At 42.6% G+C, this 13994-nt stretch overlaps 1 protein-coding gene across 6 annotated transcripts in view; it reads left to right on the top strand.

Annotated features, from left to right (window-relative positions):
* The window catches only part of TGFBR3 (transforming growth factor beta receptor 3), a 200072-nt gene that overhangs the window by 74203 nt on the left and 111875 nt on the right, over window positions 1-13994 (top strand). For all 6 annotated transcript variants that reach the window (XM_060090115.1, XM_060090110.1, XM_060090112.1 and 3 more), the window contains exon 3: window positions 12909-13093. In XM_060090115.1, the coding sequence (XP_059946098.1) occupies window positions 12909-13093 (185 nt within the window). The remainder of the gene's footprint in view (window positions 1-12908; window positions 13094-13994) is intronic.

Below are 13994 nucleotides of genomic sequence, written 5' to 3'. Positions count from 1 at the left end.
CTTGTTGACTTACAGTTGAGTATAAAAGATGGCATGTCATGGGCTTGAGGCAGAGACACAGGCTTGCAGCCAGAGTTGAGAAAAATAGAAGTATAGAAAGTATAAGCAGAACTATAAAACAGAGAAATATGGGACCATTTGATGTAGAGGTAAAAACTAAAATACCATACCAAGTTTAATAAACTGTAATTAGTATTCATAATGATGACCCTGTGTCCTCAAAAAAAAAAAGAATAAGTGATATTTAGGATGCTCAAAATATATACGATGGCTATGAAGTAATTATATATGTATGTAGTATGTTTTAGGTAGACTTACCTTAGAAATGACAGAAGTCACTTTCTTTTTTTTTGGTTGTTTTTTCTTTTTTGCGGTACGCGGGCTTCTCACTGTTGTGGCCTCTCCCATTGCGGAGCACAGGCTCCGGACGTGCAGGCCCAGCGGCCATGGCTCACGGGCCCAGCCGCTCCGCGGCATATGGGATCCTCCCAGACCGGGGCACGAACCCGTATCCCCTGCATCGGCAGGCGGACTCTCAACCACTGCGCCACCAGGGAGGCCCTGTTTCCTCCATTTTTAATGAGGCTGTATAAGAAAAGTTATGCACCTATGCTTTTTGTAAAATAACTATTGAAATCACTGACCCTTGCTTTATAATAGGCCTCTTAAATTCAGACTTAGGAAGAATACTTTTTTATCCAAAGAACTGATTTGTTTCCTTTTTATGAGATCTTGGGAACATCGCATTTTCTTTTCTATCTTGACTGCTAGGAAACTCAGAGCTAAGTCTGGTGCTCAAATGAGGTTGTTTCCTAAGTTCTTCAATAAGGTTTTGCTTTGTTTTGGTTTTTTTCATATCCACTTTTTAATTGATTGGCAGCTGAAGTTTTCTGGGCCTGCTTTTTTTTTTTTCTTTTCTTTTTTAAATTTTTTATTACCAGCCCCTCAATTTCCTTTCTAGAAGTAGTTGAGTCTATAAATAATAAAGGAATATATAGCATGACATTTTGGTTGGATCAGTAATTTTCTTGGAATAGAGCCCATTAAAACTGGGGACTCTGGTCAGACCTGTCTTGGTACATTAATTTTGCATCTCTGGGACCAGAAGCCGGGGCAGAACTTATCTAAAAATTAGGAGGAATTGGAAGCAAAGGTCTTTTTACCAAAGATTTTATAGAGGCCTCAAACTCTCAGGGTGACAGTGAGGGCATCGAACTACATGGTACCAAAGTTCCTTTAAACTCTAATATTCTGTGCTTCCTAATGCAAAAGGAGGTTGAGATACGTTAAGAAGTATTTTTTTCAGAACATATTCCATAGTTGGAGAGATGGTAATAATAATTATAGTTATATGATAATAAAAATGAGTTAATCCTAAGAACAGGTTTTGTTTGTTTGATTGAAGAATTCATTACTCAACAAGTCCCTGTGAACACCTGCCTTATGCCAAGCACCTGGGTGGATAGAGAGTTAGCAAAAGGAACATGGTCCCTGCCTTCATGGGGTTTCCAGCTAAGTAGAAGACACACAAACACATGCCAGAATAAATGAAACAATATGTTTATAACTAAAAGCTGATATTGGGTGTAAAGGAAAAGTGTAATAGGTATGACAGGCTTATGGAGTCGCTAAATTTAATCAGGTATGAAAATGTGGTTCTGGGCCAGGGCTGGTTAGCTGGGCACAATCCTTCTGTCGTTCGAAGGTCTGTTGTCCCTCGGTCTACACTGAGAAGTCCTATCAATGGTGCTGTTTGATTGGCCCATAACTACTGTGAACCTTGGAAATTTCAGCTCCATCAATACTCCTGAGCCTTTTAGCTTCACTGTGAAAGGAGCAAGAGCACATTAGTTCTTCATAGATTTCTCTACAAACTATCAGCTGTTTCTTTCTTAACAGAAGCACCTGAGCAGCGAGCTAGCTTGCTTGAGGAAGGACTATGGTTTTGTATTGTAATTGGATTTGACGTATCACTGATGCTTGGTGATTTGGCATTCCTGTTAAGCATTCCTGCATTTCTTTAACAACCAATTGTTGAGTGCCCTGACTATATATAAAATCCTTAAAGTAAATGTATTTTAGTTCATGGTCCAGTTTGTACATATGGCTGTAATTAGTAATATTTTGCATGGCCAAACCAAAAATTGGTAGATTTTCCTTTTTTAATCTCTTGCCTCCTATTTATAATCAGGACCAGTGGTTACAGCCTTTGATTCAACTCCCGAACAGTTGAGGTTTCCCCCTTCCATCCTTTCTGACCACTCCCCCACTTAACAGCTTCTTGTCTTGCCACTTACCCAGACACTGCACCCCAGCCCTAACCGAGGGCTCACCAGTCCCGAGAATGCTTGTTGCAGCGTGTTATACCTCTGTGTTTTTGTGCATGTCCTTACCTCTGTTTTCTCCCATTTTTTTCTTTCTTATCAGACACCAGTTTACTAGAGGTAAAAAAGAAAAAAGAAAAGGAAAGAAAATTAGTTTAGCGACTATCTATCTTAAGTACAAGTCGAGGTCTGAGAGACAAACAAATTTGGTGACGTTATCCCTCAGGATTAATGAGGAGTGGCTTTCCAGCCCTGCAAGTTTCACTTTACCATAAAATGTTGCATTAGTAGGAATTAAATTATAATTTTTATTGGTTATGTACCTAAACTGAATTTAATATTTTGACTCCAGATCAATTATTTTCCTTTTAATAAAGAAGTATACTTAAAAAAACCTATTTTGTGTATCTCAAAAACACAGTAGGAGAAAACAGATTTCATTTTCTTCCATCCTCCAAATCTTCAGATTTGTTCTTGGTCCCTGTGCTGAACCATTTAGGCAATAACATTCCATAAGTTCTAATCTCCTCATAAATGAATCCTGTAGCCAGTTTTCCCTTCATTCCCAGCTTCCTTTAGACTTGTCAAAAAAACAGGAACAAGTGCACCATCTTATCGATGGAAAGTAAATGATGAGAAAGTTGGCCAAGGTGGTGCCAGATTACTGTCTTTCTGGATTGTGGGAATTCCCTGGAGGCAGAAACATGGCCTGTTCTCACCTTTGGGAGTTGTACTTCCAGATTGTGCTCAGAGAATAGGAATTTTTACCCTAATACTGAACATAGTTTTATTTTAATCCTTCCCAGAGCAATTCTTAGAAATAATTTTTGGGGAGTAATGGCTAGGGAGTAGTATGAGAACATCTTATCTTAGATATTTTATTAATCATTCTAAAAGCTCATAAAGAAAACATTTTTTCAATTGGAGAAAATATTTTCATTCATTTATTCCCCCCTCAGGGGGCTTTATGTCTCTAATAGTAAGTGAAATTTGGAAAGTATTTGCATGTATAGGGTTTCATTTGATCTATGAGTCGAGCCTGTCATAAAGTAAGAGAAAGAGAGATTATGGGAATCTTAAAGACAAGGTCAAACAACTAATAGTTGGCAGACCTGGATTTAGAATGCAGTTCTTGGATCTCCTGGTCCAGTGCTCCTCCTGTACCACTATGTCTCTAATACAAGGACTCTTCTCTTGCAATGCCCAGTGGTGACTTCTGGGACATGCTCCTTCTGCTACCTTTTCTCTTCAGGTTATAAAAAAATATGAAACAAAACAACCCCACATCCTCACAGAGTTGCGTAAATTCCCTCTAATACTTCTCTGTTGTATAGTGGTATCTTGCTTAGATGAAAGAGTAGAGTGCCTTTATAGCTTGGCACTTCCCAACACTTGGAGAATTTAGATTCTTTTTTTTTTTTTTTTTTTTGTGGTACGCGGGCCTCTCACTGTTGTGGCCTCTCCCGTTGCGGAGCACAGGCTCTGGATGCACAGGCTCAGCGGCCATGGCTCACGGGCCCAGCCGCTCCGCGGCATGTGGGATCCTCCCGGACCAGGGCACGAACCCGTGTCCCCTGCATCAGCAGGCAGACTCTCAACCACTGCGCCACTAGGGAAGCCCCGAATTTAGATTCTTAAAGAAGCTCTGCCCACTGTTTCCCTTTGAACATTTAAAGACACAACTTGAACACAGGAAGTTCTTCAACATGGTTGCACCATGATTTCAACACAATATGCAGCTATGCACTGGCTTTTGGCCCAAGAAGTTGGCAGTTGACTTCTTGGAAGAGGGTTGGTTTGTCAAGAGAAAGGTTTGAATTTAGATATTCACTTGGAGAATGAATGATACTATGATAAGATATGCTTAAAGAATTGTTCTGTTTAAAAAAAAAATCTGGCTGTTTTTTCCTGAGAAATACACAGTACAGGTTTTAGAACGTTATACGCTCTTCTGCCTATCTTTTTCTTATCAAGGATAAGCTTCAGCCGGAAGCCAGGTTTTATTGTTGAAAAACCCAGGTGGGAGCTGTGGTAGAAGGTCCCCCTTTGGACTTTAGTGATAGTGCATTCCACAGCTCCATCCCCAAGGAGCTGTAGCTCCAGTGAGTTGTAATGTAAGATGGTATAAACACGAACATATGTTGTGTACACTGCATGAGCTTGGGGCCTTCCAGGTGCTTTTTCCTGGAGCTTTGTTTTTGCATCATATCCTGATTCTTGTCACATTCCCTCTCATAAATCTCAATTAGAGCCAGGCTGTGCTATTGGCCGAGAAATCACCTTGGGTGTCCTTTCTTACAGATTCTTGCATCCTGTGGAGGTAGAAGGGATTTTCAGCTCAGGGGCAGAGTAGATCCTGCGGTGCCAGTCCCACAGTCTGTGGGAGTTCGTCCCTCTTCGCAGCTGACAGCATTGCGGAAGTCCCTGTGGGACAATAACAGAAACCCTTATTAGCCAATGGTGTTGTTGGAATAAAATCTCCCCACTGAAGTGTCTTGGTCCCAGGCTATAATGTTACCCCTTGATTCCCTCTGCATCTTTACCACTTTTATTACAGCTGAACACACGCTCCTCATTAGTACTCTGGGTGATATGGGGAATCAGTGTGCTGGAAATTATGTGGAATAGGTACCAGATGTTTGTGTCAACTTGGTATGCATTGGTGTTTAGAATGCTTAAGGATCCCATTTATTAAATGTGAAAATTACTTACTATACCTTCCCGTAAACAATAACTCTCCCCCTCCCCAACCCCCAATATTTTTCTCTGTGTTGCATGAGGTGTGATATTAATTTCTTTGGGGACAGATTAAATTCAATGTGTGTGCAGCAAATGCATCTGTTCCCAAATGCTTTGTCTGCATTTTGTCAAGTCTGAGGGCTGGCCTGCAGCCAGTGGGGATGTGGGGTTCTGTAACTGAGACTGGAATGCTGTGTTGCAGCTAAAGGATATAATGAAAGGGTGAGTCCGTTTACATTTTTTTCTTTAAGTGGAACTGGGAAGTTAGACATTCATGTTATAGCCAGACCTTAGGAACATTTCCCATGTGTGCAGATAAGCAAGCATTAGTGAGAAAGAGGAAGACAGTTGGTAAAATGAGAAATGAGCTTGTGCTTTCTCATTAAATTTATGAAGTCTTTTAAGTCAACCAAAAGGTTGCAAGTGTGAACCAAGCAGTTTATTTTATTATATTTTATTTTATTAGACATGAATTAATGTCTGTGTTTGGCTAAGGCATTGGCCTGTTCATCAAGTCCTGAGGTGAAGGACTGGAGAATGCAGGGTAGAAACAGGCAGTGCCTTGTCATGGGAAGAACTTGGATCTGGAGTCTGAGAGACCCCAGATTCGAATCCCACCCTGCCACTTACTGATGGTATGTGACCTTTGGTAAGTTGCTTAACCTCTCTGAGGCCCAGTTTCCACCACTGTAAAGTGGGAGTTTTAGCACAATCTTTACAGTGGTGTTATGAGGATTAGAAACAATATGTACACAGCATGTGGCTCAGAGAAGGTGCACGATTACTGTCTTCATGAAGAATTAAACCCTCGCTTGTCACAGGGGTCCCACCATATGCTTCACAGTGTTCCTCCAGGTGGCCCAGCTGCTGAACAGAGGGCCCTGCTTGGTGAAGGAGACCACTTGGTCAGGGCCACCTTGTGCGTTTCTTACCACAGGGTTTACTTAAATTTGTGCTGCCTTCAGGGTAGTAAATGTTTTTACTCAATAGAAGTAGCATCTTATAGATGAATAGGGGCTGTGTGTCTGTCCTGGTGGCCAAGGAGGGTGTACTGAGCAGGAAAAACAGAGTCTGACTTAAGTTGGGTTCTTTTGGGAATTACCCCCAAAGAATTCTGGACAGGCCATGTACTAGATGTCTGGAATAAACAGAAATATCCAGATTGGGAGGCAACAGTGAGGAACATCTCTGGGGGTGTGTTACTGCCAGGAAGCACTTTACTGAAATATTCACCCAGCTCTGTGGCTTGCAGCAATTTACTTATAGTGGGAATAATACCTGTTCTACCCACTTTACAGAATTTCTATAAAATGCTTTTTAATTATAAAGTACAGTGCGATGTTAACAGGAGTGTTGCTTATGAATATTGTTGCTTTCAGCCAGCTTTCTTTTCTTTTTTTTTTTTTTTTGGCTGCGTTGGGTCTTCGTTGTTGCGCGTGGGCTTTTCTCTAGTTGCGGCGAGCGGGGGCCACTCTTCATTGCGGTGCACGGGCTTCTCACTGCGGTGGCTTCTCTTGTTGCAGAGCACGGGCTCTAGAGTGCAGGCTCAGTAGTTGTGACACACGGGCTTAGTTGCTCTGCGGCATGTGAGATCTTCCCGGACCAGGGCTCACACCCGTGTCCCATGTATTGGCAGGCAGATTCTTAACCACTGCGCCACCAGGGAAGTCCCTCAGCCAGCATTTCTTTCCGCCATCATCTGTGCCCTGTTGATTCTTACTGTGGTAAAGTAGCTTTTGCTGTGCCACTCAGCATCATCACCAGAGCATGTGCTCACTTGCCTCTGGAGTGTGGGGGAGAGATTGCTTAGGGGAGGAAGGGCTGTGGGTTTCTAACAGTGGGCCACAAGAGAAACTCCCAGCCCTCTGAGGCTGTCAGTGAGAGCCTACACTAGCAGAGCTCACATGTCACAGAAGTGAGGAGGACATGAATCAGTTAGGGTTTCGGAGCATGTTTTCCTGGTTTCTGAGCCTTTGTGACTGTGAGGTACTGTACTTGGGCCCTGTGGTGGTCATGTGAGAATCACGGCCACCTGCCTACTTCAGGCTTGTGTGGTAGAGCCTGGGGAGGGGATCAACTCTTCCCAGGTGGAAGCTCTTCTAACTGGAGTTGGATCTGGCATTGTGTGGGCAGCCCATTGTGGACACCACTGTGAGGCCAGTAGGGAAGGATGGGAGACCAGTTTCTGGAGGCAGGCCGTGGCTGCAGGAGAGGGGCAGGAGGGCCTGGGGGCTGACCCAGGGGGTGGCAGGATGAGGCCGGGGGTGTGCTGTGCTATGGGAGAGGGAGGATTGTTATGCCACCTGGAGAGAAGGATATTGCCAGACCATGTTTGGCGTGAGAGGACAAAAACAGGTTTGCATTTCCTGCCTTCTGTGACATTTGAGGGTGGGGAAGCCCTGATGAAGACTTGATTCTTAGCAACCAAAAACGTCACCTCCTTCAGCTCATGATCGATTTTTTTCGCTTTACCATAAGATCGAAGCTTTGGCTACTAGGTAAAGAGTCGAAGGAAGAACTCTAAGATCGAGTCTCCTATTGGTTTGAAATCCTTTGCACATGGATCACCTCATTGTTCTTTCCCTTTTCCTCTCTTACTCCCTTCCGTCATTAATATTTGAGTGCATACTGTGTGCCAGACATTATGCTGGGCTAAGGGATACAGCAAAAGACAGAATGATTGGGTTCCTTTCTTTTGTGGTATTTGTAGTCTTTGGGTGTATGCAGACGTTAAACAAATAATTGCACAAATAATTATATAAGTAAAACCACATGAAGTGCAGTGAAGAGAAATAGAGAGTATGAAAAATGTATATCTAATGTTGTAAAAGAGGTAAGAGAAGCTTCCTTGAGAGATCTGAGTAGGAGTTCATCACACCAAGGCAGAGGAAAGGGATAGGAATGGTAGGGAAAGTGTTGCTGAAAGAAACCTTGTATGTGCAGGTCCTGGTGGGAAGAAGGTTGAAGTAAAATAAAGCCTGTATATTAATTAAGGCAGGTCAAGCTGTAAGTGTCAGAAAACTCAAAATAATATTGGCTTGAATAAGAGAAAAGTTACATGTGTTTCATATTAAAAAAAAGAAAAACAAAAAACAGTCCGGAGCTAATTCAACAGCTCCATGTTCATCATGACCCAGGCAACTTCTGTCTTATTGCTTTGCCTGACTCAGCATGTTGCTTCCATCTTATGGCCTAAAATGGCTGCTTTAGCTCTGTTCATCACATCTGTATTCTAACCAGCAGGAAGGAGGAAAGGGCAAAAGAACACAACTCCTTCCTTTCTTAGAAATTGCATGTATCACCTCTGGTTACATCTTATTAGCCAGAATTTCATCATATGGCCATACCTAGCTGCAAGCATTAGCTAGAACTTAGAGTACAATGTTGAAAAGGAGTTATGAGAGGGGATGTCCTTGTCTTGTTGATCTTAGTGAGAAAGCTTTTAGTTTCTCACCATTAAGTACAACATTAGCTGTGAGATTTTTTGTACACGTTCTTTAGAAGTTCCCATCTGTTTCTGATTTGCTGAGTTTTTTTAATCATGAATGACTGTTAGATTTTGTAAAACGCTTTTTCTGCTTTTATTGATACGATCATGTGATTTTTCTTCTTTAGCCAGTTAGTGAGATAGATTATATTAATTGATTTTCAAATGTTGCATACCTAGGATAAACCCCACTTGATTGTGTTGTATAATTCCTTGTATACATTGTTGGATTCGATTTGCTAATATTTTGTTGAGAATTTTTGCACCTATGTTCACAAGAGATATTGGTCTGTAGTTTTCTTGCAATGTCTAGCTCTGGTATTAGGGTCATGAGTTAGAATGAGTTAGGAAGTATTTGTTCCGCTGTTATCTTCTGAAAGAGATTGTAGAGAACTGGTATAATTTCTTCCTGAAATGTTCAGTAGAATTCACCACTGAGCCCATCTGGGACTAACATTTTTTTTTTTTTATTGGAGTATAGTTGCTTTACAGTGTTGTGTTAGTTTCTGCTATACAGCAAAGTGAATCATTTATTCATATACATATACATATATCCACTCTTTTTTAGATTCTTTCCCCATATAAGTCATTACAGAATATTGAGTAGAGTTCTCTGTGCTTTATAGTAGGTCCTTATTAGTTATCTATTTTATATATAGTAGTGTGTATATGTCAATCCTAATTTCCCAATTTATCCCCCCCTTCCCCCCGGTAACCATAATTTTGTTTTCTACATCTGTGACTTTATTTCTGTTTTGCAAATAAGTTTATTTGTGCCTTTTTTTTTTAGATTCCATATATAAGTGATATCATATGATATTTGTCTTTCTCTGTCTGACTTACTTCACTCAGTATGACAATCTCTGGGTCCATCCATGTTGCTGCAAATGGCATTATTTTGTTCTGGGCCCAACATTTTTTAATGAAAACTTTCACTTTACAGAGATACTAGCCCTGGAGGCAGGTCTGAGTTTGAGGCCTTGAGTGACTGGGGCAAGCTTAGAAGGGTTACTTAAGTTCATTGAACTCACTTTCCTGTTCTTTACAATGAGGATAATACGACCTCCTTATGGTGGTATTGAAAAGATATATAGCACCTAGCACTGCCCAGCCTCTAGTGAGCACTTAATGGGAGCTATTTATTTACTTACTTACTTATTACTTACTTGCTTACTTTCTTTACTTACTTACTAGACCAGACTGACATTGTGTGTTGAACTGTTGAAGGCACCATGTCTTATATACCCTTGGAGGATGGGGTAGATAGTTCCTGTTTTTTTCCTTTTCCTTTCATTCCTTTCCTTCCCTTCCTTTCCTTCCCTTCCCCTCCCTCCCTCCCTTCCTCCCTTCCGTCCTTCCTTCTTTCCATTTTCTTTCTTTCTTTTTCTTTCTTTCTTTCTTTCTTTCTTTCTTTCTTTCTTTCTTTCTTTCTTTCTTTCTTTCTCTTTCTCTCTTTCTCTTTATCTCTCTCTCTCTCTTTCTTTCTTCCCTCCCTCCCTCCTTCCCTCCCTCTCTCCCATCCTCCCTTCCTTCCTTCCTTTCTGGGTCTTTTTGGCTTCAGGATGTATTAATCATATGTTGAACTTCTTTCTTTTTAAACTTGGAGGACAAAAAATTCATCAAGGCACCTCAACAACCAACACTACTCTAGTGTGTCTGATGGTCAGGGACACTCTATACCGAGCATATTTAAACATTGACCCCAGTGGGTCTCTGTAAAGTGCAGCTCTTCCGTCACTTGATCAGAGTGAGCCTTGTACAGTGCTTTCTCTTTTTTATTTGACCTTGGACTGACTTGTATAACACATGGCTGGAGCTGGAGCCCATAAAGTGGGGGTTTGCCCTGTCTTAGGCTCTGGTAGGACAGAGAACAGACACTCTTAAGGCTAAGAGTGCCCATTTTCAGTGCTGGGGGCATCCCCTCTCTGATTCCCTCCACCTTTGGGTAATACCTTATCCTCTGGTTTGTTGCCAGTGAGTTTTGCTCTTGCCCAGTGTGGAGATGAGCAGTGTGGTGACTTAAGACCCTAATGGGTGATGGTGGTATGTAAGGAGGAGGGCAAGTCAAGCAGATTGCAAGCCTTTTGCAGATGTGTTTTAGGTGGAACTATAGTCCAGTCAGAGCTTTGTACATACATACAAAAATGGAACTGAAAAGTATTTTTATTTGTGCTTAATTTGTGATAATGGGAAATTCATGGCAGGAGGCTGTGAAACCAATTCAGAAGGGTTTCCCAGTGTTGGTAGCAATAGCCGCAGCAAGTCGCCAGGGTCGATTAGGAGTAGGAGACTTCTTCTGGAGCTCTGGGCTGTGAAATATCTCACTGTGACTGGTGCGGGCAGGAGGAGGGGGTGGGGGCACCTGCTCATACTGTTTGCCGTGCTTGGGGAATTCAGGGAATCATGCGTCCAGTACCTCCTGACTTTGCTGCCGTGACATCTTCCTTTACCACCTCTGTTTCTCAGAAAGCAGCTGGGCACAGGAGAGCAATACAGAGGGTGGCAGTGATTATTTGAGAAGGTACATACTTCATATCAGATAACGGTTGATAACTGTTATCAACCTAGATAATTTCCATGAGTTCTGAAATAGACTTGCACACCAGGTGGGGTATCTGCATATAGCACAGCAGTGGGGATACAGGATTGTCTGGTTTGAACTGTATTTGCATTTTAGACCGGGGCTAATCCCGGAGAGTATTTTTATTATGTAGAAGTCAGGAAGACTAGTTGGAGTGCATTCAGGCCTTTTATTGGGTTCCATTTGGAAGGTCGGGGTTTAGGATGCTGTATGTTCCAAGTCCCAGTCTCCTCAGCTAATTGAGGACAACACCAAGCTTACAGAGGTATGTGAGGTTTAAGTATCGCTGAGTCCTTTTGATTTCTGGATGTCCTTCCCTATCAGTTCAGCTAATGTATGTCACACCACTGTAGCAATCTGTTTCCCGTATTAGCTGCATACAACCAAATCCAAGTCCCCAGAATGGGGCCCTAATCACTGATCAGAGAGGGTGCAGTGTTTTCTTTAAGCTCAATGATTCATTTAATAAATATTTTTTGGGCATTTCCTACATGTGAGGCACTGTGATGGGTGCTGAGGATACAAAGAGAGTAACCCACAGCTGTCAGGGAGGTCCCACTGGACTGGCAAAGACGGACATATACACTGGTGGTTACAGTGTAGAAAATGAAACAGCTGAGACAGGCAGAGGAATTATGGGAGCACAGAGGAAGTGCACCTTCCTCAGCTTGGGATGTTCGTTTTGGGGGTAGAGGTAGAGCGGACGAGGAATTTGGGAAAAGGAAACAAGCTTGAATAAAGACATAGAGTGAGAGACATCATGGTATGTTGCGAGACATTTAAGCCACGTTGGGTTCCTGGAGGCGGAGGGCTTAGGCTGGAGAGCTAGGAAGGGGCTAGATCAAGAAAGGCCTTCGTGTGCCAGGTGAAGGAGCACAGACCAGCAGTTCTCAAGGGACGGGACATAACTGCAGGGCTGGGCGGGGCAGATCTTTGCATCTGGAATAACCATTCAGTTGAGGACCACCCTGGGTTAGGTGAACCATGTCTGTATGGAAGGCAGCTTGGAGAGCTTGAGACCAGAGGCTCCTTTCAGGAAGATCTGCAGTTGTCTAGGGACGGAGACAGTGAGGGCTGCAGGAAGCAGAGATGGAGAGGAAAGGATGGATTTCAGATTTAAGTTCTGATTGCTTAGAGGAAGGGAGAATGAGGAAGCAGGAACCAAGCATGCCCAGGGTTCTACTTTTTCTATCTGAGGCTCTGCTCATATCCTACCTCTCTTGGGAGGATCTTTCTGACCTCTCTCAAACTTTGCTGTACAACTCTGGCCCCAGTTGCCTCTGCTCATTGCATCTTGCTTTTGTATGTTCTTAAGATTGTTTTGCTTTCCCTAAGAAGGGGAAGCACTTAGAAAGGTAGAATCTGCATCTTATACCTTTTTGGGTGCAATTTTAGGTGTCTAATATTTATGCATAATATCATTGGGGCTTTCCACAACTTATTCTATTTATCTCTGGTTTTCTTCTAAGAGGGGAAGGAAGAATTGAACACAGATGTCAAATGGGAACTTTCCTCCATCCAGAGGAATACATTTGTGGCTTGTGTGTCTAAAAGGGAATTTCATCAAATACACATCAAAAGCATCCAAAAGGAATTTAAGAGATTGAGATTTTACAAGAATAGACTAACTTTTTTGCCGTTTAGTTCTGGAAACAACTTACCTGGAAAGGCACCTCTGGTGGGTTAGCAATGGCTTGTATATTCAGAACAATTAATTTAATCGTGGCACAATTAATTGTGGATTCTGAGGGGTTCATGTTTGTGATTCCCTCTGCAGGTCCAGAGCCCAGCGCCCAGTGTGAACTGTCGCCTGTCAATGCCTCCCATCCAGTCCAGGCCTTGATGGAGAGCTTCACCGTCTTGTCGGGATGTGCCAGCAGGGGGACGGTGGGGCTGCCCCAGGAGGTGCACGTCCTGAACCTCCGCACTGCCGACCAGGGGCCCGGCCAGCCACAGAGAGAGGTAGGCGCAGGTGCCAGCTTTCTACCCACTGCCCCTAGGAATTTGTAAAGACATTTTTCTGGATGAAGAGTCCTTTCTTCCTTTCTTGGTTTAACGAGGATGCTCATGTATGAACATAAGTGGGGAGGAGGACACAAAGTACCCTCAAGAGACAGAGGAGGATTTCAGTTAATCCAGAAGGATTGCTCTCTGGACTGGGCAACTCTAAGACTTCTCTCTAGAGAGATTTTTTCAGCTTTTCAACTTTCCTGGTCCCCCTCCCTGCCTCATAGTGGAAAGAATGTTCTTAAGAATTTCATTTTTAAAACATGGTTGTGAAAAAACAAAATAAGGTGCCATTTCTCTGTTACTGTAAAATGTCTTTCTCATCTTCTCCTGTGCCCTGTCTTTCATCTTTCTTTGTTTTGTCTTGTGGACCTATTGCTCCTGCAGGATGAGTCAGAGGAAACAGAAACACTCTGGAATAAGAATGGCAGTACCTTGTATGTGCATGAAAGCGCTGGGGGTGGGTAGCTCCTTATGTTATCCAGGCAGCCTCTTGAAGACTGTGGTGGTCTTGGTGGTGGTGATGATGACCCAAGCTCATAGTGACTCAGTATTTCCTCTATCCTCAGCCCTGTTTGAAGCACTCATACACTTATTCCATGAAGTCCTATTACTGCCCTCAATTTACAGGTGACAGGTGCAATGGTAACTCACTTGCCCAAGGTCATTGCCATAAGAGAGAAATGGCCTCCTCTTTCTTGTGGCTCAGAAATGACCTGGGTTGTGGATAATGGTCCCCCTGCTTCTTTTAAGATAACACACAGTTGTCATTCTTTCTATTTCTAAGCTTCTGTGTCAGAAATGTTATCACTCAGGTATTATCTCTTCAGGAAGAGAGAAACCACAATAAACCATG

Source organism: Mesoplodon densirostris, chromosome 2 (genome assembly GCF_025265405.1).
Source record: "Mesoplodon densirostris isolate mMesDen1 chromosome 2, mMesDen1 primary haplotype, whole genome shotgun sequence".
NCBI lineage: Eukaryota > Metazoa > Chordata > Mammalia > Artiodactyla > Ziphiidae > Mesoplodon > Mesoplodon densirostris.
This window is presented reverse-complemented; position numbering and strand designations above follow the sequence as displayed.